Source organism: Pleurodeles waltl, chromosome 1_1, assembly GCF_031143425.1.
Source record: "Pleurodeles waltl isolate 20211129_DDA chromosome 1_1, aPleWal1.hap1.20221129, whole genome shotgun sequence".
NCBI lineage: Eukaryota > Metazoa > Chordata > Amphibia > Caudata > Salamandridae > Pleurodeles > Pleurodeles waltl.
In genome coordinates, this window is record NC_090436.1 from 143,833,755 (window position 1) to 143,859,015 (window position 25,261).

A 25,261-nucleotide genomic window follows, 5' to 3' on the forward strand; every position below is an offset into this window, starting at 1 on the left:
CATTAATTAAGAGCTAAAATCTGCTTTCTGATTCTTTACAGATCATGGCTAGTCTAGATAATAACGTTAGGCATATTAAGTATTGTAGATATTTGAGTGTAGGAATGGCGATTGTGTGTGGAATATTGTTTATAATAATGATTGTGGGAATGTCAATTCATGAGGTGTGAGAAGCAAAGGTTACATCTGTTCATGAAACTAATACACCAACAGCTATAGAGAGGTTTAAATTAGATGAGCAATATTTGCATGATTATACTAACGCAAAGGGAGAGTTGTCTTCTAACGTCTTTTATCGTTTATTGAGCGAGTATGAAGAAACAATGGATGCAAAGGATTGTCTTGTGTGTACGCAAATACCTTCCTATGTGGAAGAAGGGGTTACTTATCATAGTCTACCTCTGACTTATGGAATAACATGCAGTTTGATACTAACTCGATTCTATAACCAAGAATATATTCAGTATTTCTATTCAAATTATGATTTAGTATTTTCCTTTGTTCCTATAATTAGATATTTTTAAGATAGCTAAGGATCATGATATAGTATTAGTTAGAGGATTCTTTGAGCCTACTCTAACTTTTGGCACAGCATATGTGCATCACAACAATTTAACTTGTTTATTAACGCCTATGGAAAAGAGCTTTATTGGACATACTAACGACAGGAGAAAAGCATTGAAAGAAAAATTGGAAAAAGGCTTAGAAAAGAGAACTTACCAGAATGATTATGCTTACACTGCTATTAAAACACAAGGGAAATTGGCCCAAGACGTATTACATGTAGGGAAGCTTTGCATATATAGGCCAAAATCACGCACTGACACTTTATATGTGGGAACAAGTGCATGTAGGCATGTGTTTTTGTTTCAGAGTAAATGGACATTCATTATGAATGGTGCGGACCCTGTGATTCCTGGAATGTATTATATTTGTGGACTCAATGCTTATTACCGACTCCCTAAAGGGTGGTATGGGACATGTTACTTGGGAATAGTTTTTCCTAAGATTTATCAAATAGATGATTTGAAAAAGATACCAAAAATGGCTGAGTTACACCAGAAGAGACAAAGGAGAGAATCAGCCTCTGCAATAGCGGGGGATATCTTTGGAGCAGTAATTCCTTCTGTAGGAGTTATATTGAATGCAAATAAGATTTGAAAGCTTTCAACTATAGTAGATAATAATATGTTAACTAATTTTACAGGAGCTATACTCTTATTAAACACAGCATTAGCTGCTGATAGAGCTATGACGCTTCAAAATAGACTTGCTTTAGACATAATATTTGCAAAAGACAGAGGAGTCTGCAAAATGCTTAATGAGAGGTACTGTTGTTTATACATACCAGCAAATGAGAAATAAGTAAAAGAATTGCTTACTAATTTAACTAATGCAAGTAATGATTTGAAAGAGCTGAAGGAACCCGGAGTTTGGGAAAAGGTTGGAAATGGATTTATCACAATAGGTAATTGGTTTAGTCAAATCTGGGGTGGGATATTGTGGAAAATTGTTCAGGGAATACGGATTGTGATTGTTGTTATATTAGGATTATGGGGGGGCATGTAAATTATGGCACAAAATTCAATTAAGAAGGGCTCAAAATGATCAGAGGAGGGAAGAACAACCCAGAAGAAGAATCTATAGGGAAAATGTAAACAAAAGGGATCAAAATGTAGCTGAAAGTAAATTGTAATGAGTGACAAAAGGAAGGTGTGATGACATATTTAGTCATCAGAGGAAGGCTTGTTGCAGCAGATATGCTAATATGAGAATATTCTAATGATTTGCGTATACATACTAATGAGAAAAATGGCATTTGAAAACTAATAATTGCAAATAACGTGTAATGTGCAAAATGTGCCCACGGGGAGTGGTCACCATCTGTGTTAACAGTACTAAATAATGTGAAAGTTTTAAAGTTTTGTATTGATATGCCATAACTGATGATAACCTATGCTTATGATGCTTTGTATCCATAACTTAGCCGAACTAGAGGCCTGGGCGGCGCTGGGCCTTGCTTGCTTAAACGTGGAGACACGATGAGCCGCAGAGGGCTGGAACTGGAGAAAAGGACCTTGAACTGTACAGAGTTCAAAATGAGCTCTGCTAGAAATTCTGCAAACTCACCAGTGGACAGGAGACGATCAGAACAAATTGATACAATTATGTGTAGAGTAGGCTAAATGTACTTTCCCAGGACTTGAACAATGGAACCACTAACTAAGAGCAGTGGGCAACAATTTTGTTACCTGAAAAGCCGGATGATGTTCTCATCGACAAAAAGACCAATCATGTTAATGGAACTTGATGCTCGAACTGATGCGAATAAGTGGCAAACAAAAACTATAGGTTAGAGTCGTAACCCCTGATAAGGATGACCAATTAGCGATTTGTGGGACAGACTAAGAGACCCTAATAAAAAGTCATGACACGAGAAGGGAAATCAGAGTGGAGAGGAGAATTTTGATGACGTCAGGAGATGCTGTCTGAAGTGCTGCAATTTGGGCTTGCTCTCTGTGAGCCCTTGCCTTGCTGATGACTGATGACCTGGAGACGAAGACTGACTTGTTGCTGATCTATCTTGGATAGGTAGCTATAAATGAAAACTGACTAATGTGCGTTTTCCTTCTAGGTACCCAACTGCGCTGCTTAGAATGCTTTCTCTCTTAAATTAGATTATTTTCCAAATTATTGATTTTTGACTAAATTGTTTTTCACATGAAGACCCACATGCTAATGCTAATTTGAAATAGGTAGGGTGACAGGGGGTGACTTAATGGTGACTTTGAGGTGACTGACTCGCATTGCTGAATTAATCAATGTATGAATTTGCAATTTCAGTTTAATGTTGTTTTCGCACATTATTAAAATCTTGATTAACTATTGTTAATGATGCTAATAAAGTTTGATTAACTATGGATACATTGAAATAAAGGTTTTGATTAGTATTGTAATTAATAGGGAATAAAACGAACTAATCTTTGTGAGAGTGATGGTATTTTCTTATTAAACTAGGTTTTTGGTGTTATATGAACTGGTTGGGATTGTTGTTGATTTTTTCTCTGGTCACCACTTAACTAGGATACTCTATGTGATCCAAAAGATTCATCGACCTATACGCGTCCCCTTGTAAGTTTACTAAGGACAAGGCGCGCTAGCATCACTATCCTAAATGATAAATACAAATCCTTGATATGACACAACACAGGAATACCTAACCCTAGACAGTCCACTATCAAATGTGAGGTTTAAAAATGTCAGATCATATCTCAAAATAATGGCCTAGCAGAACAATGATTCTGGCACTACTGACTCCTACTTAGCCCACCTGAAAGATGCCGTTCCACCTGTCCCTCATAACCTCCTCACATCTATTTGTCAATACCTGAACACATTACGCCGGCTGGGAGGCCACGTTTCACTGCTCTAAGGGTCACTTGTAAATCTACTATACTATAAACCAGTGGAACACGAGACTAGACACCACTGGCAGAATGTATTTCAGAAAGTATACTTTGAGGAAGACTGGAGAGATCCAAAGAGCACTCATAACAGGGTAATACGAACAGAAGGCTGAAGTTCCTATAAATCAACATTTTACACTTGTAGTATTGTTCTCCACTGAGGATTCATACAGCTACATAAATATGGTGTACTGCTCAGTGATGCCTGATGGAGATGCAAAATGCAGCATTTGTTATTTATCTCACTTCCCACATCACTGCACTATTTTAAAAGCTCTTTGGAAGGCAGATTGATTGGACTTATCTAGAGCAAACAACTTCTAAGGGTCACCCTGTTGGATCACCTTGCGTTGCTACTCAGTGTAGGCAATTTACTGTAACTGACTTCCCACTTATATAAGATGGCTAGCAAACACATTGGAAGAAGCTTAAATCTGCATTCTCCATCACTGGAGACAATCAATAGCACCCACCCGCAAAATACACATTTCTCACAGAAGAGATAAAAAGTGCCCACTGCAAATGTGTTCCATATAAAATCAATGACAAGATGCCAATATTGGACTAGATATGGGGTCATTTTCTCAGCAGAGCAGAACAAGACTTGTCTAGAGTACACAATAAAACTCACAAAATAAATTGTTCAGTTGGAAAAGAAATTGAGAAAGCAGAAGTGCCAACACATTGTCACTAATGATCTTATAATGCATTGATCCTAACATCCCAACGAATTAAAACCCCATCCGACTACACTAGGACACTAATACTAACTATACTACCCTCCTTGTATGAAAGCGGATTCTCTGCTCACTAGGACTTTCTAAGGAGTAGGACTACCCTTGTGACTTGTACTTCAGAAAGTAACATTCCTGCTATGTAGCCAGGGATTGGAGATATTAATAACAGAAATACCTTAGATCAACCTAGAACAGGCATAGGTTTGAAATCACTACATACCTACTAATGGGAATACTCTTCATGCTCCTCACTCTAGTTGTATGCCTATCCCCCGAATATATTTAACTGTGTGCTAGGATCTCCAATGTCAGACACTACCAAAAGCAGAGTACTGAGTGACTGGGACCAAATTACACCTGCAAAAAGGGACAACATGATGCATATACCATTATTTCTATGTATTTTATGTTATTTCAAAAGTTGTGCATATTAGTTTGGCATACTCCTACCCACTTTTCCATCCCTCCCCCATCAAACTGCATTTAGCTATACATGACTTTACATGATCAATGGCACCCTACGAGGGAGTAGTGAAAAGCAGGAGGAGGAAGAAACATGCACACTCCTCCATGCCCCATCAGCAAAACAGGGGATTCAATCTTGTACCCTGAGCAAGGCATGACCTGTGTGTACTTTAAGCCCTACTCTCCCTATTCTGAGAAGTCCACGTAAAGTCCTTTTTAGTTTGGTCTTGCCAATAAATTGTAATACATATATTTTTTCGCTGAAATTACTACAGTTAAAATTAAGTTATGAAGAGGATTGGTATAGCACATTAACATGTTCTTAAAGCACTGAAATTCACTTAAAATCACAGTTAAAGTTATGCATTGTTCTGAGCTATCATGCAAGTGGGCTGCGCAGGGTTCTGAAGAGAACAATTAGCTTACTATTTGAGAGTGGCCCTAAATCAAGCCATACAAGGTTTTCATGATATCCCATTTCCACTTTAACTTCAACGTATGCAGTATCTGTGTGTATGAGCAGTAACTGACTCTGCTAAAAAATCCAAAATTAAACAAAATAACTATGAAGCTAAGGAGTTTGTCTGTTTTTAACACTTCCACTCCTTGTCATCCAATTCAGCCTACTCCCTTTCAAAGGACTTCCAGTCCCAGACAACTTGTCTTGGCAGCTGTAGAACCTGCCTACAATAGGTATGTTCTTAACAAGAATTAAGTGGGAGTAGTTCTTCTCAGTGGGAGTAATTGTCCTCACCACCAAGGGTCTCAGTACAAATATTTAGCAGCAGTATTCAGAGAGCGGGGGGATCCTGCTCCACCACACTACGAGCTCTCTGATGCTTCCAGACCCTGAACTGTACATACATGTGTTATTATAATGTAATACTAAGAAAGAAAGGCTAAACATAAGGTTTGAAAACACTGACCTAGGTGCATATTGCACCTAGTACAAATGGCTGAGCGAGGGTAGAGGGAAGGGGGCACATGCATATCCTACCTAATCCTATTTAGCACCATAGAGGAGCAGACAATGCTCTCCCAAAACCGACCAAAGCTGGCCATGGACCAAGATGCCTTTCCCGCAGTGCTTTTACACAAGAGAAGAGAGACTCTCTTTAGCAAACTCTAAATGTTATAAGTTTCCATATCACTGGTCTCAGTATGTACCACCATGGAAAGGGATCTGCACCCAGGTAAAAAGGGGTGACCCTTACATCACACGGCTATATTAGTAGGATCCTCACCCACTAGTACCAACAGTGGCATGCTTCATCATTGGATCCTCACCCACTGCACCTAGTGTGAGTGGGCTGACTCAACGCAGTTTGTAAGCGGAGCTCTTGCTGAAACCTAAGTGCAAGTTAAGAAAGCCTTCAGGATCCTACTCCTTGTTTATAAATAAGGATAAAAACAGTGTGATGTACAATAGGTGCAATGACCCCTAACATCTATAATTCTTCAGGACCAACTACATCCGTAGAAATTCTACAGATTATAGTATGTACCAGTTCCTATTGCTAGTCTACACAGTGCGCTAAACAGGAAGCATGCAATCATACCGACCATATAGGACCTTTTCCAATTAATGGTCTCTTAAACAGAAAAGCACAAAAACATATTGTTAAGGGGTAATTACAGCCCCCATTCTTGTAGTAGTCTCATGCTTATGCACACTGCAATTCTTGTGTGCAAACCAAAGCATGCAGTCACATGATTTTCCCCAGACGATGGACTCAACTTATATATGCACATCAACACACACATGAAAAAATAGCACACATGAAAAAATAATAGATAGCCAATAATGCAAAGCATGCACACGGTAGTGTAAATCAAACCATATGTCATGTCTATGACACCTACATAACTCTTAAGAATTCAGGCTCCATGAGGCAGTGGGGGTGGGGCGATCCCTGTAGTCACACTCTATAGAGGTAGAAAACATAATGTTTACCAAATCACTCCAAGAGGAAGAACCTTGAATGTCATGGTACCCCCCACACTTACTAAACCAAGATCAGTAATTTGGAAACTTATCAAATTTAGAGCTTGCTAACTGCGAGGCTCCCCTCTCTTGTGTAAAGGATGGTAATACTAGAGGGAAGCTGAGTGTGGTCCCTTTTTTGACTGCTTCTCTCCCTCCTATGTTCTTATATTGCCCGCAACTCTGCAAGACCCGCACAAGCACCCTGCTAAAAGTCGGTGGCAAATATTTGACAGTAAACAGCACTTGTTCTCAATAAAGCCAGCCTTTTCCCCATCAAAACCATTACTTTTTATTTGACATTTATCATTTAATAATTTTCCTATTATTACTTTTCAACAGTTTTGAAGTCTCTATTTATTGCTATTGGTGTTTGATTTAGTAAGATCAGGTTTTGCAGCGTATGAAATGATGGGCCAGACTTAATAACAAAGACTTGGGGAACATTACTGTTTCTTAAGATGGACATATTTGTTATAGTATAAGTTTCAGTTACTTCGATAATTCTTTCCTTTCGATTTACTATATACAACGTGCCTTTATAGGTATACCATGTATTGTTGCAGTGTGCGCATTAAGGGGGGGGGGGCTAAATGATTTCATTTGGGCAATATTTGTTACTTGCTTCTTCTCTAATACTCGTTATAACTTATGTTCATAATCCAATTAGAGAAGCAATCTACCACACCTCCAACTTCTATGCAGTTTTTGGACAGTAACACATCGACATATAATACCCTCATTGTTATATGCAATTAACAAAGATGTCCCTCTCGTATTTTCTGCCATGTTAAATATGCACACATGTGGGAATTGCCAATGATATTACTGCTCTTTATGTATTGTTGTCTGGGCTAATATTTTAGGGGTCTGAGCATTAACATCACAAAAACAATATGTAGTTTTCAGACCACATTTTGGCATATGTAATCAGCAATTCCAAAAATGTCCTCTTCTAATTTCTGATGTATATGACACATTAAAAATATAGAATTCATGCCTAGCTTTCTCCTTCCCCAATATTATTCCTACTCTTTGTAGGTACAGATTATCAATTTTCAAAGTGACACGATAACATTCAAAGCATTGAGTAGAATTACTAAATTGCCCTTACGAACCTCTAAAAAATGAACATGAAAAGATGACGTTATCAGCTCCTCCACCCATTCCAACTTTCTAGCAAGGAAAAGTGCATCTGCCTTCAGCAATTGTCCTGCCTCAATTCGGGGTCGTTTATATATGAATATGGCAATATTATTATTATTATAACAATAGGTGAAAATAATGACGCTGAACGTCTTTTAGCCTTATAATAGCAGATTGATTTGAATAAAATAGAGAAGGCAGCCAGTTCCACTTTTTAAATTGCTCTACATCCTTTGGGTATTTCTATACATTCTCCTGTGGATACATGAATCTACAGTTATTTCTAATGTATGTGTTTGCTTCTAAAATATGTGGCTCTCGCACTTACTTAAACTCCAGGTAACTGCTGTTACCCCATATGCATTTCTTTACTACAGCACACACGTTTACTCCCTATACACCCAGACAATCCTTGTATTGCCGTCAAAGAAATATGTTCTAACACATGCTTTAACAATGAGCAACTGATGTGTTAATCCACATGCATTCGTCTAATACAGCACATACTCTTTACATGCATTTGCATATACCAAGCTTTAAAACAGAAGTGCGTCATTGGGACTGGGAGGGTTATTTTACAATTAAATCTAACTCAAACGTATATTTTCCATCTGCATGCTTAGCATGGTTAAATGCAACATTCGTTTAGACAGCCTGCCATAGGCAGACTAGAAACGGAAAGTAAGATCAGAGCCAGCAGACGTCCAGGGTAGCATACCCCATTATTGATGCCACTAAACACACGTTCCAAATGGTTAATCCCACTTCCACACCACACGTTAAATGTCATTATGCTGCACCCGCCCCTCTCACCAGCATAAAGGGTATATTTTCATATATAGTACTAATAAGGTCTGACAGGTCCATCAGTTTCCCCAAACTACACGCACTATGGTCATCTGCGCATTATTATAGATAGCCTTGGGCGTTCCTTAGATCCTTGCACCACTCCTACACATAACTTTGCTACAAAACATACTATTACGGAGTCTACCGGTGCAGCAGCAGCACACGTTCGATAAGTGAACTAACCACTAACCTTGGGGTCCAGAATAGCGTGTTAGTGCCACAAAGAGCTTAAACACCTCGTCAAGGGAAGTAAGCGGTATATAAATACAAATAAAGTGCAATGCAGTGCGTATCCCTCAGCTGTAACACACACTTCCATGCCTCCTCTAATTCACCACCACTCAAACTAGGCACATAGATGCACTATTGGTTCATCATACACAGTCTGAGCCATCATCCTGTGCCTGAGAGCAGCTAGTTAGTGATATATGCACCCTCTCTCACCTCTCTCTTCCTGGCTTCACCCGTGGGTTGCTCCTCGCCCAGAGCCTGTCACGGTCTGTTGTCCTCAGCGCCTAGTCCTTCTCTCCGGTTTACACCTATATCCCAATGCCCGGCTGCTGTCACTGCGTTCACTGGGACGCCATGTTTCCACGTCGAAGCTCCGCCCCCTTCAACCCGGACGTGCAGCCGCCACCCCCTCACCTGTCAGACTGAAGGGAGGGGCGTGAGCGTCCACTAATCCACGCCTCCGGGTCATGACGTCTCTGCAACTGTTCTGCGATTGGGTATTATCTCACTGGAGACGCGTCACCCCCGGAAGTTGTCGGCACACTTCCGGAGTGTGACAGTTCCTGACTGGTTTGTTGACGTCTGGATAGTCAGGCGGAGTGAAGGATCCAGCAAGTAAGAGTTGGATTCAAGGGAGCAAGAAACTAAGGTACGTGCGGTACTGGCAGAAAGTAATGTGAGAGAAGTGCGGGTATTTTTTTTGACTTGTCAGCAATACAGATGGCATACACCATTTTTTTTTAATTCAACAGAAGATTATATTGAATCCAGTCTGTAACGGAGCACGTTTCGGGGTCCGGCTTTCTGTGACAGTCGCAATTATTTAAAATGTACAGTAGTAGCCCCCTCCCCCAAAATGTGCACTGCCTTTATCTCAACGCAACATACACGTTGGCCACGCGTTTACCATATCAGAGAACCGTGAGACAATGTGATAGGTAATTTAAAAGAAGCTGTGCCAAAGTTGTTAATTCCAGTATTACTTGTTACATAGGTATTTATAAAATGTTCAGAGATTTCAGGTCTAAGTATCACAGGAGTTAAATATTCCATTGGTCATCTACTTATTCCTCCTGTTCCTGCCCACCAACCTCTGGACACCCACCCCTTCTTAAGTCAGCCAAGTATGATCTACCAGTAGTGATATATTAGTGCGCCTCGGTGCCATCTTTCACAGAACACTCTCTTAACAGGGCCGACATGAGCCCTAATGCAAACAAGCAAAATAGGCCCACTGCTTTTTAGCATAGCTGCCAAGTTTTCTATATCTACGTGTCACTAATTAGTCCAGTCTCATTTTTTTTTCTTAGATTTCTGGGATTTGTCCTGGTCTTACAATGGGATAAACAAGACTGCAAGTTCCAGAATTCAAAGAAAACAATCGTGATTGGCCTAACTAGTCACGCATGGACAAGATAAACTTGGCAGCTATGGTCTAGGTAGTAAAGAAAAACACGCATAACTGGGGTGATGTGGGCCCCTCAACCATGGAACACTGCACCACCAACACTGTTGTTAGCAACATCTCTGGTGAACACCATGAGCCCGGGCTGTGCAAAGGTGGCTGTGGTGGGCAATGTTTGTTAGCAAGGCGACGAGGTAATTTGGATCCAGGAGCTGCAGCACAGAAGACATGCTGCTGAATGCAGCTTTAGTAAATACCTTTACCGTTAGGAATGTTAATAATGCAGATACATGGATTGCTCAGAATAGTTAGCAGGGAGTGGTTCCAAAGTGACATTACCCAGATTATATTATTGGTCAGTTTACCGTACATCAAAGCCTGTCATACAGGTTCTGTTTGTTTGTTTTGTAGTTGCCTTTCTCATCATCATTATTATTATGAGCAAAGTCAACAAAAGGGGACCATGTTTTCTCCAGTGCAAGTGCTCAGACTTGGCAGGACCGGGTCGATTTAAAGCCCAGAGTGACTCCATTCCTGAACTTGGAACCACGAGACCTCTGTTCTGATTTCAATTTTTTTCACTTGTATGAACAGCTTTGTGTTTTTGGGTAAAACTTTTTAACCCCTTTTACATTTTTAATCCCTTCGATGCCAGGCCTCTTTTGGCCTTTTTGGGGCAGTTCGCGCTTAGGCCCTCCTAACGTTTTGTCCACATTAGCTAACCATGCAAAATTTGCGTCCTTTTTGCCCAACATCCTAGGGATTCTAGAGCTACTCAGAGTTTGTGGCTTCCCCTGGGGGAGACCGATAAATTAGCCAAAATACAGCTAAAATTTAGTTTTTTTTTAAAAAAAGGAAAAGGGCTGCAGAAGAATGCTTGTGTTTTTTTCCCTGCAAATGACATCGACAAAGAGTTTGCGGTGCTAAAATCATCATCCTCCTTTCAGGAACAGGCAGACTTGAATCAGAAAACCCAATTTTTCAACACAATTTTGGCATTTTACTGGAACCTACCCCATTTTTAATATTTTTTGTGCTTTTAGCCTCCTTCCAGTTAGTGACAGAAATGGGTGTGAAACCAATGCTGGATCCCGGACAGTTAAGCATTTCTGAATATTAGACAAAGTTCTGAATCCAGCAAGGGGCCAATTGTGTAGATCCTACAAGGTTTTCCTACAGAAAATAACAGCTGAAAATAAAATATTGAAATTGAGGTGAAAAAAACAGCCATTTTCCTCCACGTTTTACTCTGTAACTTTTTTCTGCGATGTCAGATTTTCAAAATCAATATACTGTTACATCTGCTTGACTCTTCTGGTTGAGGGGATATATAGGGCTTGTAGGTTCAAAAAGAACACTAGGTACCAAGAGCCAATAAACAAGCTGAGCCTTGCAATGGGTTTTCATTGTATAACGGGTATACAGCAATACATTTGGTGAAAAATAGGTATCAAGAAAACCTTTGATTTCCAAAGTGGGCACAAGATAAGGTGTTGAGAAGCAGTGGTTATTTGCACATCTCTGAATTCCGGGGTGCCCATACTAGCATGTGAATTACAGGGCATTTCTCAAATAGACGTCTTTTTTACACACTGTCTTACATTTGGAAGGAAAAAATGTAGAGAAACACGAGGGGCATTAACACTTGTTCAGCTATTCTGCGTTCCCCCAAGTCTCCAGATAAAAATGGTACCTCACTTGTGTGGGTAAGCCTGATGCCCGCAATAGGAAACGCAACATGGACACATCACATTTTTACATTGAAATCTGATGTATTTTTTGGAAAGAGCCTAGCTGTGGATCTTGGCCTCTAGCTCAGCCGGCACCTAGGGAAACCTACCAAACCTGTGCATTTTTGAAAACTAGACACCTAGGGAGATCCAGGATGGGGTGACTTGTTGGGCTCTCACCAGGTTCTGTTACCCAGAATCCTTTGCAAACCTTACAATATGGCCAAAAAACACATTTTCCTCACATTTCGGTGATAGAAAGGTCTGGAATCAGAGAGGAGCCACTCAACATTTCCCCAAGAATCCTGATAAAAATGGTACCTCACTTTTGTGGGTAGGCCTAGTGCCCGCGACAGGAAATGCCCCAAAACACAACGTGGACACATCACATTTCTCCAAAGAAAACAGACCTGTTTTTTGCAAAGTGCCTAGCTGTGGATTTTTGCCTCTAGCTCAGCAGACACCTAGGGAAACCTACCAAACCTGTGCATTTTTTAAAACTAAAAACGTAGGGGAATCCAAGATGGGGTGACTTGTGGGGCTCTTCTTTGTAAACCTCAAAATTTGGCAAAAAACACTTTTCCCACGCATTTTGGTGACAGAAAGTTCTGGAATCTGAGAGGAGCCACAAATTTCCTTCGACCCAGTGTTTTCCCCCCAAGTCTCCTGATTAAAAATGGTACCTCACTTGTGTGGGTAGGCCTAGTGCCCGCAAAAGAAAATGCCCCAAAACACTATGTGGACACATTAAAATTATAAAATACAAAACTACCTGTTTTTGCGGGTAGGGGGGCACCTGCATTTTTGGTCCTGGGCTCACCCAAACATTTCTGAAAACTAGACATACGGGGGAGTCCAGGGGGGTGTGACTTGCTGCTATACCCCAGTGTTTTCTTACCCAGAAACCTCAAATTTAGCTAAAAAATAAATCACATTTTCCCCACATTTGTGTGTGGGATCACCACACCGGCACAAATTTCCCACCACCGAATGTTCCCCTCAGTCTCCCAGTAAAAATGATACCTCTCTTGTGTAGGTAGGCCAAGTGCCTGTGACAGGGAAGAGCCCCCCCCAATCCCCTCTGCTGGGAGTGGATCAGGGGTAATTGCCCCATCTGCCCACCGGTGGGCAGAACAACTTTGTCCCTGGTGTCTAGTGGCTTCTGCCCCGGGGGGGGGGTAGAGGAGGGCAGAAAAGGCCTAATTAAAAAATTGTCCCCTGGGGAGCGACCCTTGCCTTAGGGTTCGCTCCCAATATAATGGTAAACAAAAAAACAAAATCCCTGGTGTCTAGTGGGCATTCCTGCAGCACGATCGCTATACCTTTCCTTCCCTTTTCATGTGTCCTGTGCCATGCTTCCAGTTCGATGGGAGGTGACCTCTGATGAGGTCAGCGTAGTAATTTGCCTCGGATCACACAATTTGATAAAGTCGTAAAACCAGGATTTGAGTCAAGATTGAGCCTACTTTGTGCAATTCAGCCTGTGGATTTTTTCTGCCACGTTTTGTTCTCTAATTCATAGGGTTAGTGAGTACCCTGTGTTGAATGTTTAAACCAGTTTGATACAATGTGTGCAATGTATTTCTAGTAAAAGTGCAAAGTGTTAGAGGAGGGAGGTGACTGGAATTCGACTATAGACACTTAGTAGATATGCATATTTTTGGATTTCAGACACTCACCTGACACTCCCTTGAGCAATATTTGTGTTTTAAAACTACCTTCAGGAATCATGGAACAATATTCGTTGGTAGACTCGCATATAAAGTTGAATGCTCATGAGTGGCCACGTAGTTTCTCACTTCTCAACAGAGACTTAAATGCAGATGTGTTGGGTCATGTCTTGTTCACTCCATCAGTCGCTGCTGATCCATTTGCACTTCTCTCCTCTAGCCCTAAAAGAGGTTACATTCCTCGCCTTTTCAAATGCCCATCTCAGCACTACCTTTCATCATTATACCATTGGCATCAATAGACAGACATGTATTAGCTTTCAGGAATCTAAAATAGTTATCATACAACCTATTGAGAGACAGTTGTATACGGAATGTTATTGAACAGCTACTCGAAAGTTTTAAGAATATCATAATATACAAAAACAGTGGTAAATATTAACCAAAAGATTATTAGTGGCCACAGACTTGAAAAAGAGACTGATCTATAGAGAGGTCCTACCAAACAAAAATAATAACTTGGTTAGTTAAAAGTAACGACTCAGCTAGTCACTAGGATTCTTAATTACTCTGAGTTCTCCTTGTACCAGTCCTAGGTTCTCTCCCTCCTTGAGGATTGGGAACAGTTTTCAATATTTGTTCATGTCTTAGTATTTCTTTTGTTGTCATGTTACTTTCAGGACATTCCAAGCTAGGCCTCTCATATCTGAGGCACAGTAGGTAGTCTTCCTGTGGAACTGTATTGCAATTGGTACACAGCAGAAGTTTTTAAGATGGGTGAATTCTGTCCACTAAGGTGACATTGATGCATAAGTGAGGACTGGGACGAGGAAGATTATGACAGAGAGTATTGAATATTACCTTTCTCCTCCTGCTTCCCCATCCCAGTCCTCACCTATGGAGCAAATACCAAACCACAACATAAAAATTGTAAAAAAAATTCAATCAAAGGAGTACACGGAAAGTGGTATACAAAACCAAGTGTTCTTTATTCAGAAATACACTGCATTAACATATTAATGAACCACAGAAAGTACCTGTGAACTTAAGAAAGAAGTATATACCTCCCCTTCATTGTTAATTAATAATGTGCAATGAAAGTGTGAAGTTTTGCCCATGTGGTGGCAGCATAAATGTCTCTCAGTGGAGAACCCCTGAAGGCCGCCAAAGATGAAGCCAGACCCCTTATATAAGATTCCTGGACACCTTGAAGAAGGGAAGGTCCAGACATTTGGTAGGCTAAATAAATAAAGGTCTCGCCGCATTAACGGAAACCCCAGCTGGGAGAGGCCCTGTGTGTCCCAGAGTTGAGGCCTACCCTGGGCTGCTGGAGTGGTGGTCGATGGAGGCTTCACTTTGCTTTGTGTTATGGTTGCACCTAAAACCCGGGAAGGAATGCGAGGAGGAGGGAGCAGATGGTTTTACACCCATGGAGGTGTTCCTCCTGGCAGGGCCCCTCTGGCAGATCCAAGCCGCCCCTGGTGACACCGCGCCCCTGGCTGAGTGCGGGTGCACAGTAGGAGAAGCTGTGTTCCTCCCAGGTGCTCATCGATCCCGGACAGACCCGGGTGAGGCTGTGTCAGGTTTCGTGCAAAACAAGACGCCCGAGCCTGGAGGCTCTCTCAGGACCCCAAATTTCCCCTAGTGATAGGGAACCGGGAGCGGCCACAAGTGGCCCATGATTATTCCACATACGGGGGACCTAATGAGGTCTTCCTGCCGATGTGGGATGTTTGTGCCCACCTTGGGACCCCTGTGTCCTACCCTCTTGGGGATGAATCCTCTGGGAGGTATCCTTAGATCGACACAGGATTGCTGTACCAGTGGAGCCCCTCACATTGCCATTTATTAGGTAGTAGGAGTGCAGGTGGTCTTGCATTCTATGTTGGGTAGTTGAGGCTACTGTAAAGTACCTTGTAGGAGGGCGGGAGCGCCGCAACCTTCATGGGGTAGGTGTTGAGAAGTGGTTGCGGTATGTTGTGCATTTCACAAATGATAGGTTATGCCCTCATCATTTATGCTGCATTCTCCTGGCTGGGTGTGATTTATGATGTCGCAGTTGCCTTTCACCATGATATTCCTTCCCTCATGGTGTACGTTTTTTTATGAGCTGATTATGTTATTTGTTGTGCTTGCCATGTTGGGGTGACAAACATTTTCAGGGTCTATCTGTTATACAGTGAGAGGATACGTAATGTTTTATGACATATGCAATACAGAAATGTTTCTCCTTATTTTGCATTCATAATGATGATGCTCTGACAGCTGCTTTCTTAGCAGATTATTACAGATTTATGTTGTTTTTGGTCTAGTGATATTTTACGCAATACAGTTTATTTTTATATAAATTGTTGTGGAGTTTTCTTTGTGGTGTAGTTATTGTGTCACTATATTGCATGTGTTATGTAAACGCTTTACACATTGCCTATTGGATAAGCCTGACTGCTCTGGCCAAAGCTACCAAGGGGGTGAACAGGGGATATTACAGGTGTGTAGCTCCCTTGCCCTGACTAGAGTGATGGTTACCGCCTGGCTTAGGTGCCTACCCTAGCTAACCCGTTTTTAATACTGACCATTCTCTGGACAATAAGCCCTTAATAGCCTTATAAACTTACAATGATTCTGGCTTCTTCCTTGATATTGAAGGAAGACATCATCCTCTTTAAGCTGATCGGGAGTGTCCAGAAATAAGAGATTCTGCTTGAGTGAGAGAGGCCAGTAATTAATTCAGATCTCTGAATGTATCTTCCTACACTGACCATTCATCATCCTCTGAATGGTCAGTGTCCACATCTGCCACTGCCATCCTAGATGTCTTTGGCCAGGGTAGAGTCTCTCTAGCAACAAAAGCTGCTTCTACAGATTTGTTGACCTTCTGTTGAAGTATTTCAATATCAGCAGAGGAGTCTGCATTAACATAGGGTACTGGCTTCTCCTCTGAAGCAGAGGAATCAGACACCATGTCTTGTCTCCTCTTACTAGCACGCTTTCCCTCCATGATTACTGCTATGCACAGATACACACACACACACACACACACACAGGGGAATACGCACTAGAAATACACTTCTCACTTCCTCTAGTTGCCAGGCAACAAGTCTCAAGATCATGCCCATTCTCACTGGACCACTGGCACTTTTATTCTGGCAGGCAGTGGTCCTACAATGCAAAAATGATAGGTGATTCCTCAATAGTAGCCCCATGGAGACTCAAGCCCAGAAACAGTGAGGTTTTACTTGCAGAGGCTACCTTCTAATTGCCACCCGGTCCCGTCCTGACAATAAAATAATTCTGCTGCTGCAGCAGGTAACACAACAAGAAACCTAAAAGAAAAGAACCATAGATACTTCCAGGAATCTACCAGGTGAATTTCCTGACAATTGAAGACAGACTGAAAAAAAAATAGGAAGTTCCAGACAAGGCCCCTCCTATTTGAAGCACAGAGGGTTCTCTTCCTGCGGAACCATATTGAGAAGAGCACTAGCTGGAAAATTTTTAAGCTAGGTGAATTATGTCCTATTGGAAATTGCCCTTTTTCCAGGGTGATACCCAGACCTTTTGCCTTCTTCCTCCTATTTTTTTCTGATCTGTTTTTGCTCACTTTAGGATTCTGGGCACTTTACCACTGCTCATCAGTGCTAACGTGCAAGTGCCCTCTGTCTAAATTGTATTGGTAATTGGCCTATCCATGATTGGCATATTTGATTTACTGGTAATTCCCTAGTAAAGTGCACTATGTGTGCCCAGGGCCTGTAAATCAAATGCTTCTAGTGGGCTTCCAGCACTGATTGTGTCATCCGCACGGGTAGCCCTGTAAACATGTCTCAGTTCTGCCACTGCAGTGTCTGTGTGTGCAGGTTTTACTGCCAGTTCAACCGGGCAAGTGCACCCACTTGCCGGCTCAAACCTTTTACTACATGTAAGTCACCCCTAAGGTATGCCCAAGGCAGCCCCATTGGAAGGGTTTAGTGTATTTAAAAGGTAGGACATGTACTGGTATGTTTTACATGTCCTGATAGTGAAATACTGCTAAATTTGTTTTTGCTAGTGCAAGATCTATCTTGTCCTGTAGGATAACTTGATGGTTGCCTAGAAATATCTTTTAAGTGCAGTTTCCCATTGGAAGCAGCTAGAGATATGGAGTTTTGTGTCTCTGAACTCACAATTTCAAAATACATCTTTTGGTAGGATTGGTTTTTAGATTGTAATTTTGAAAATGCCACTTTTTAGAAAGTGGGCATTTTCTTGCTTAACCATTCTGTGTCTCTGCCTGGTTGCTGAAAACCTGTCTGGGTCAGACTGGCGGTTGGGCTATTTGTGAATTCACTCTAGACAGTCACACAAAGGGAGCTGAGGTGTGTACGGCATATACTGATGGGTCTTCCTGGGCTTCCTGGCTAGAGTGGAGGGAGGACTCTGTCTCTCCTTACCCAAAGTAGTCTCCACCCCCTAGAGTGTGTCTTGGGCCAGGACAGGGAGAGGCAGGGTCTTTTGCACGACAAAGACTTTCCTTTGAAGTTTGCCTACTTCAAAGGCAGACATGAGTATAAGTATTGGACTGCTGACCCCACAACTTCAGTACACTTCTGTACTGAGGACATTCTGCCAGGAAGGAGAGCTGGGTGCTGTAGGAGGAACTGCCACTGTGCTTGTTGCTTTGCTGTGCTTGCCTGCTGCTTATTGCCTCTGTCCTAGGAGTAAAAGAACTGGAGTTGGGTTTCTACATCTGCTTTCCAAGGTTCTGCAAGGGCTTGAACTGAGCTTGCCTCCTGTTGTGAAGTCTCAGTGACATCAAAGACTTCATCTGCCAGTGTCTGGGTTCTTCTGCTGAGAGTCGTGACTTGCTAAGTGGTGCCAAATCCAGTCCCTGGGCCCTTAGAAGTGAAAGCTGGTAACCTGAGTGAAAATTCATGCACTAGGGCCGTCGCAGAAGATAAATCGATGCACTGCAGCTGAAAAATTGACGCAGCACATGTGAAATCAACGCATCACCTGCTTCAGTGAGGATCCATCATTGCAGTGCGTCTAGATTTTCCATGCAGCATCCCTGGGTGTCATTTCTCTTCATCGGTGCTGCTTTGCAACTAGGAATTGACGCATCTCTAGCCTGGCGGGAAAAGAATCCACGCATCACCAACTGGGCAGGTAAAGAATCCACGCATCACCAACTGGGTGGTAAAATAACCCACGCATCGCCTGTCCAGCATGAAAATAATCAGTGCATCACTTGCTTTTCTGATGCATCACCTCCTTTGCGGCCAGCATCATCTTTGTTTTTGACCCATCCAAGGCACTGTATGTTATAAGGATACAACCACTGATTTTTCAGGATTACGACTTTTAAACCTTTAAAAAGTGATAACTTTATTTGTGTATGTTGGATTGTTGTTGTTCTGGTCTTGTTTTACTCAGATGAATATTGGCTATTTATATAAACTAGTGTTGAGTACTTTTCCAGTGTATTCACTGTGTGTGTGTGTGTACACATACCTACGTACAAATATTGTATACATTGCCTCTAAGATAAGCCTGACTGCTTGTCCCAAACTACCAAGGGGGTGAGCAGGGTTATCTTAGGGGTATGGCTCCCTTACCCTAACTAGAGTGAGGGTCCCTGCTTGGAGAGGGTGTAAACTGACTACCAACTGGAGGCCCCTTTTCTAACATGTCCTTTAACAAGACATCGCTCCGTAATTGAGGCCTGGGACACAGAAAGTGATGAGTTATGATATATTCATGCAAAAATGTTTTTTTTTTTTTTAAATGCCTTGATATGCAAAATCAGTATGAGAGTGTTCAAAACTCCTGAATCTCCATTCAATCCATGGAAGTTTTGGCCCTTGAGTTCAGTGTTATTAATTGCTAAGTATATAATTTTTTAAAATCAAAGAATAATTCAGTGTAGGTTTGTGGTTGCAGCCCGTATTGTTTCAGTTTTTGCCATCAAATGGCTTGTTACACAGTAATTGCTTCTTAAGGTAGCTGCGTTGACAATGTTTCACCTTTAAACATATATGCACTTTGGGCTTTCTCAAGACAGAAAGATTTCTTGATATTGGACATTTGTACAAACATACTGTTCTGTACATGTATAATCTTTGAAAAAGTAAAACAACAAAGCGTAATTCTGAAATCCACCTTTTAGATGATTAGTTTGCCTAAAATAGAACACAACCAGTCATTTGAATTTAGCATGTTTAAATTGTACTTCTTATTAAACTCACAGGTATATGATTCCCGTGTTTTTTGTTCATAGTTTATTTTGTTCTGTTTTGTTCTTCTTGGTTGAATGTGTTGCTGCCAACCCTGGCGGGTGGTTGAACAAATGGATGTATACTTACAGCCAGGCTCAGTTGTTCATTTCAGATGAAGGAAAAAAAACAAGCATTGACCGGAGCATCTACTTGAACCTGGATGGTGAGCCTGCATTTAAAAAGGACACGTGATCTACACCTTTGTTAACAGGATGGGCTGCGCACCTGTATTAATGTCTTACACCCTCTGGTATATTTTAAAGCAAACAGTCATCAGCTATATGTCTGATTTTACCATTACTCCTATTATTCTCCATCTAGTTGGTCACCTAGGCCATGATTGTTTAAGTAGAAGAACAATACTTCACCCCTTGCATCTCTTCAACGCCGCCCACCCAGAGGCATGCTGGCGTAGATGTAGCGGCATTGGCACCCTTATGCATATGCTTTGGTCATGCCCCTACCCAGAGGACTCTTTCTCAGATCCAGGGCCAATATTTAGACAAACTCCATTAATTTGCGATGCTTGGCATTCCTGCTGAGGCATTTCACCCACTCTTGGCTTCCAAACACAGTACTCTGGGAGGCAACCCACCATCCCTATGTAGGAGCATTGGCTTTATAAATTGTGGCCCCTGCTGAGCAACGAAAACATTACTTATGTCATGGTGGACAAATCACATCTCTTCCACAAAGTATGGGGTCTAGTTCTTGTCTGCTTGACACGAACTTTCGGAGAAGAACTCGTCTGCAGAGACACTGCACCTTGTGCCTGCTCAATACAGTTCTTTTGCCTCGTTACTGTAGAGCTAACACTTTCATTTCCGATGTGTAGGTCATGACGTTCCTCTACATGCTTTGCTTGGCGTGGGGTTGAGGTGTGGCGTGTGGGTAGTGCTTGTTAAGTTGGGAAGTTGTTTTGAAGGTACTATCTCTGTGCCAGCATACGTAAATCTTAATAAAAAAAGATTGAAATATAAAGAGTGGAATAATGATGCAGCATAAATGTCACAGCTTCGTTCGTCCTTCACACTTAACCTACATATCTTCAAAGCCCCTTCTATTCCTGTTTTCTCAGTTCATGTTGGCTCTGCCTCATTATTAACTATGATTCTCTGTCTCCAGTCGCTCACACACCCCACTACTTCCAACTTTCCTTTCAAGTCCCAAGTCTTGGAGTTATACTTCTAAATGTAAAATAATATTCCAAACAAATTGTGCATATGTTGTTTACAATGTATCTGTTATTTCTAAGGAATCAAGTCACTTATAAGCCTTTACCTCTTCTTTGAGGCTTAGAGCTACTTTGTGAAATAAATGGTTTGTATATTTTTAACCATTAAGGAAGAACTAAACATCAACATTTTAGGTTTATTAGATATCCTTGATTGTCCAGCAAGAATAATCACAGCGTAGAAATGACATAGTTTGGTTATGTTGGGCACTGCCTGAGATACTCCACCAGCACAATTTTGCTACGGTTAATATACGATTTATATTTGTACCACAACCTATAATATTATACTGTTTTGTGTGGTGATTTACTTTGTATATGTTTGTAATTACAGGTTTGAACTTTCATTATGGTGTGCATTCCATGTATCGTGGTACCAGTTCTCCTTTGGGTGTACAAGAAGTTCCTGGAGCCATATATCTATCCATACATTGCTCCGTTAATAAATCGCATATGGCCAAAGAAGGCTGTTGCTGAAGCAGGCCCACAGAGTAAAACTACCCAAGGAGCGTGCAAGGGAGAATCTCAGGTGAGGACGGTCTGTGACTGAGATAGTAATTTCTTTTCTCTCAAAGTGGATGTACCCAGTCTCCAAAATCTGGTAAAGCAGTCTCCTGAGGAAGCTGGGTGCCCACCCAAAGCAGAGTTTCCCTGGTCAGTTTTCCTTGCCGCTCTATTTGTTTCTTCTGGGGGACTTCCACCATATTGGAATTGTAATAGCAAAGTTTCCTCTGTACTTAGTGTTCAGTCCTATAGGTTGGATCACCACCAGTGCCATGCATCCATTCATTCACCACTATGAGGTATGCTGCTCTCTGATAGGAAAGGACATCTGCCATACCAAACCTTCCATCATTTGGTGGTTTGCATCACTTCACCATGGCTCTTATCTTGCCCAAGCACACCAAGGAAGTCAACCATTTAAAGAAAGGAAGAGGGAAACTAAAAAGGTAATTCTACAAAATGTAAAAAAGGCCATGAGCAATGTCACCATCTTCATATACATTATTCTGCCTGTCAGGGAAAGAGGAAGTGGATTTCGTTGCTGGAAGCCTATTTTTAGACCATCCTTCTTAGGAGCAATGTTATTCACCCCTCATGTATATTCCCCTCAGGATATATATACCCTAATTCATCCTAAGCCCAGAGTATATTCCAAACTTGTTCTGGACTCATTCCATTTGTGGTTCAGAATGGCTTAGTTGTGTCAGATACACCAAAACGTCATCAGTGTTAGAGTAATACTTGGGCCCTCATTACGACTTTGGCAGTGTTTTGCACAGACCGCCCAAGCCGTGTGCACCGGAAGACCGCCTTATCACGAGTACTGAGGGATTTCCACCACAATTTAGGCAGAAATCCACCAGAAGTCGGGCTGGTGGTCGGAGGTGCAAGGGCGGTTCCACCTCAGGCCCACCAAAGGGACTCCACCAGCCATATTAGGAGCAGTAATACGGCCTGGTGGTGTCCTGATGGCGGGGCGCTTCCAGCGGTGGAAGCACCCGTTCCCTGCCAGACGACCTCACCGTACAAGGTAAGTCGATCGTCCGACAGGGAAGGGGGGGGTGTTGTATATGCGTGTGTATGGGTGTTTGTAAGCATGTTTGAATGCATGAGTGTGTGCATGTGTGAATGCGTGTGCAGGGCTCAAAAATCCACTCGCTTTGGCGAGTCTTATTTGATCAGGTCGAGCTATTTTTAATACTTACTTGTCTCTTCTGCCAGTTGACACTGAACAGGTGTTCTGTTCAGTTGAAAAATGGAGGGGCAATAAAAGATGCCTTTAAATCTTGTTCTTATGTCACATTTGCTCTGTGTTCACAGACAGAGGTCAAAAGTCAGTTTTTCTTACAATTAATTTTCCTTTTGACTGCAGAGTTCCAGGACTTTGTAAGGTGAACTGTGTGATCTGCTGCTTAGAATGTAAAATAAAAGGATATAGGGTGTCAGGTTTTTCCTAACACACAACATTTAGATGACTAAGTCAACTGTGCAAACATTTCAAATATATTTCAGTAGTTGTAAAAAAAAACCTTTTTATATTTCTGTGAGATGCAAAAATATTTTAATAGGATGAAAACAAATCAGAATACTGTACATGTTGATGTGCAAAGCAAATGTTTTCTGAAGCCCACTTTTCACAGATTGTTAATACACTGTATAGTTTTATTAGTAAAGGTGCAAGTTAGTAGAGAGGTTTTTGGACATCTTTTGGAAAGTTACTGTGTGTAAATGGCAATATGTTACCACATCATTGTTTAGTAATATATTTATTAAAATTGTGTGTTAAAAAAAACTGAGAAACACTCCTGCCCTGATGGCAATGTTGTTAATAAACTAAAAGAAGTCCTAGGTTATGTGGGCTAGACCTCATGGGTATGTGGGCTAGATTCTTGTGATGCATGCAGCAAACTTTAGTCTACTTAATCAATCAAAAGAGGGTTTTTTGTACTGAAGAAATGCTGAGCTCACATATTTGAAGGTGCAATCATATGTGAGAATTAAGAAAAAGGCAACTCTGTAAACTATTTGCATAGGATTACTCAATTTGAGACCCGTTTACGGGTAAAGTACATTACAGTTAGGTCAAGTAGATTATTCAAGTTACTCGACCTGCAGGTGTAGTAACATTTTTATGATTTGTCGAGCCCTGGTGTTTGAATACGTGTGTGTGTGTATGTATGCGTGTTTGTAAGCATGTTTGAATGCATGTATGGATGCTTGTGAGTGAATGTGTGTATGTAAGTGTTGGTGAATGAGTGTATGCGGGGTGCGTGTGGGTGTCTGGTTGCGTGGAGGAGGGCGCTGTACTGGTAGGGGGAGAGGTGTGCTGTACTGGTGGAGGGGAAGGGGGTGCTGTTCTGTTAGGAGGGATGGGGGTGGTGGGTTCTGCTACGGTAAGGGTGGGTGGAGGGGTATTGGGTTTTCTTGGGGGGGGGGAGGGTGAGTCTTCTGCCAGTGACAGGAAAGAAATTTCCTGTCACCAGTATAAAGCTGACTCCTAATACCTCCGGCGGTCTTCATTGGACTGCCGAGTTGGAGATGTTAATCTCCGGCCCAGCGGGTCCAACCGCCCTGGCGGTAGGAATTGGTAAGTGGCGGTTTGGCACAGGCAAACCCGCCATACTCATAATCTGGCAGTCTTCATCCCCGGCCTGTCGTTGGTGGGACAGCCACCGCGAGTCTGGCAGTCAGTGATGAGATTCGTAATGAGGGCCTTTGTCTTAAGCTCCAAAGTCCATCAGTAGCCCTCCATTTTCTCATCCTGTTGGAGCCACTCCACTAGGGATTCAGTTGGTAGGGCAAACAGTAGTGGTGGTAGAGGGCATCCATGGTGATTGCCCCTACTTATTGAAAACATATTGGACAAAATTCTGTTCACTTGTACTCTGGCTTTTGGATTAGTGTGCAGCAGACATATATGAGAAATAAAGTAGGAGAGCAAATTACTATCTCCAGTCGAGGTTATAGAATGCCATCCCAAAGGTGAAGAAAAGCAGTGCCAAAAGCCAAAGCCTGTGACCTAGATAACCTGTTGTCCAATCATTTTACTATCTATTATAAGCTCTTTTTAGGGTAGTGGTCTGAAAATACACATGCCTGTATCCAGCATTCGGTGCCAAGCTTAACTTAAGTGGCAGGGACAAAGAAGTAGTCTAGCAAACAAAAAGATCTGTGTGCCACAGGAAAGAAGGCACATTGTTGCAGTGTTCGGTGGTAATGGCCCCATGTGTCACAAAGGGCTTATAAGAATACAAATATCTCTAGTGGGATTGGAGTTTCCATTGACTAAGTAGGGTGGCCCTGTCTATCCAAGGACCTGTCCATGATCCCATTGAAATCTCCCCCAATTAGTGCAGACGTACAAAAGTTAAGGCCTTATAAGATGGAGCTTATCCATACAGGAGTGTAATTTTCTTCCCACATAGTGCAACTGATATCATAAAATAACAACCTAAAACATCTAGCCAAGTATGTGACATTCGCATGGCAAATAGTGTTTTAACACTACAGCTATTTCCCCTTGAGCCCCAGTTGTTATATACTACATGATATCCTAGCCTGGACATTCTTTTTTTTTTTTTTCCC

The 25,261-nt window shown here is 41.8% G+C and overlaps 2 protein-coding genes across 3 annotated transcripts in view; one reads left to right on the plus strand and one right to left on the minus strand.

Moving 5' to 3' along the window:
* DYM (dymeclin) overlaps window positions 1-9,274 on the minus strand; it is a 917,326-nt gene extending 908,052 nt beyond the window's left edge. For both annotated transcript variants that reach the window (XM_069219181.1, XM_069219183.1), the window contains exon 1: window positions 9,093-9,274. The gene's annotated coding sequence lies outside the window, so the exon portion shown is untranslated. The remainder of the gene's footprint in view (window positions 1-9,092) is intronic.
* A 118-nt stretch (window positions 9,275-9,392) lies between these two features.
* The window catches only part of C1_1H18orf32 (chromosome 1_1 C18orf32 homolog), a 30,449-nt gene continuing 14,580 nt past the window's right edge, over window positions 9,393-25,261 (plus strand). The window contains exons 1-2 of the mRNA XM_069219189.1: window positions 9,393-9,528; window positions 21,507-21,701. Coding sequence (XP_069075290.1) covers window positions 21,522-21,701 — 180 coding nt within the window. The 5' untranslated portion in view covers window positions 9,393-9,528; window positions 21,507-21,521. The remainder of the gene's footprint in view (window positions 9,529-21,506; window positions 21,702-25,261) is intronic.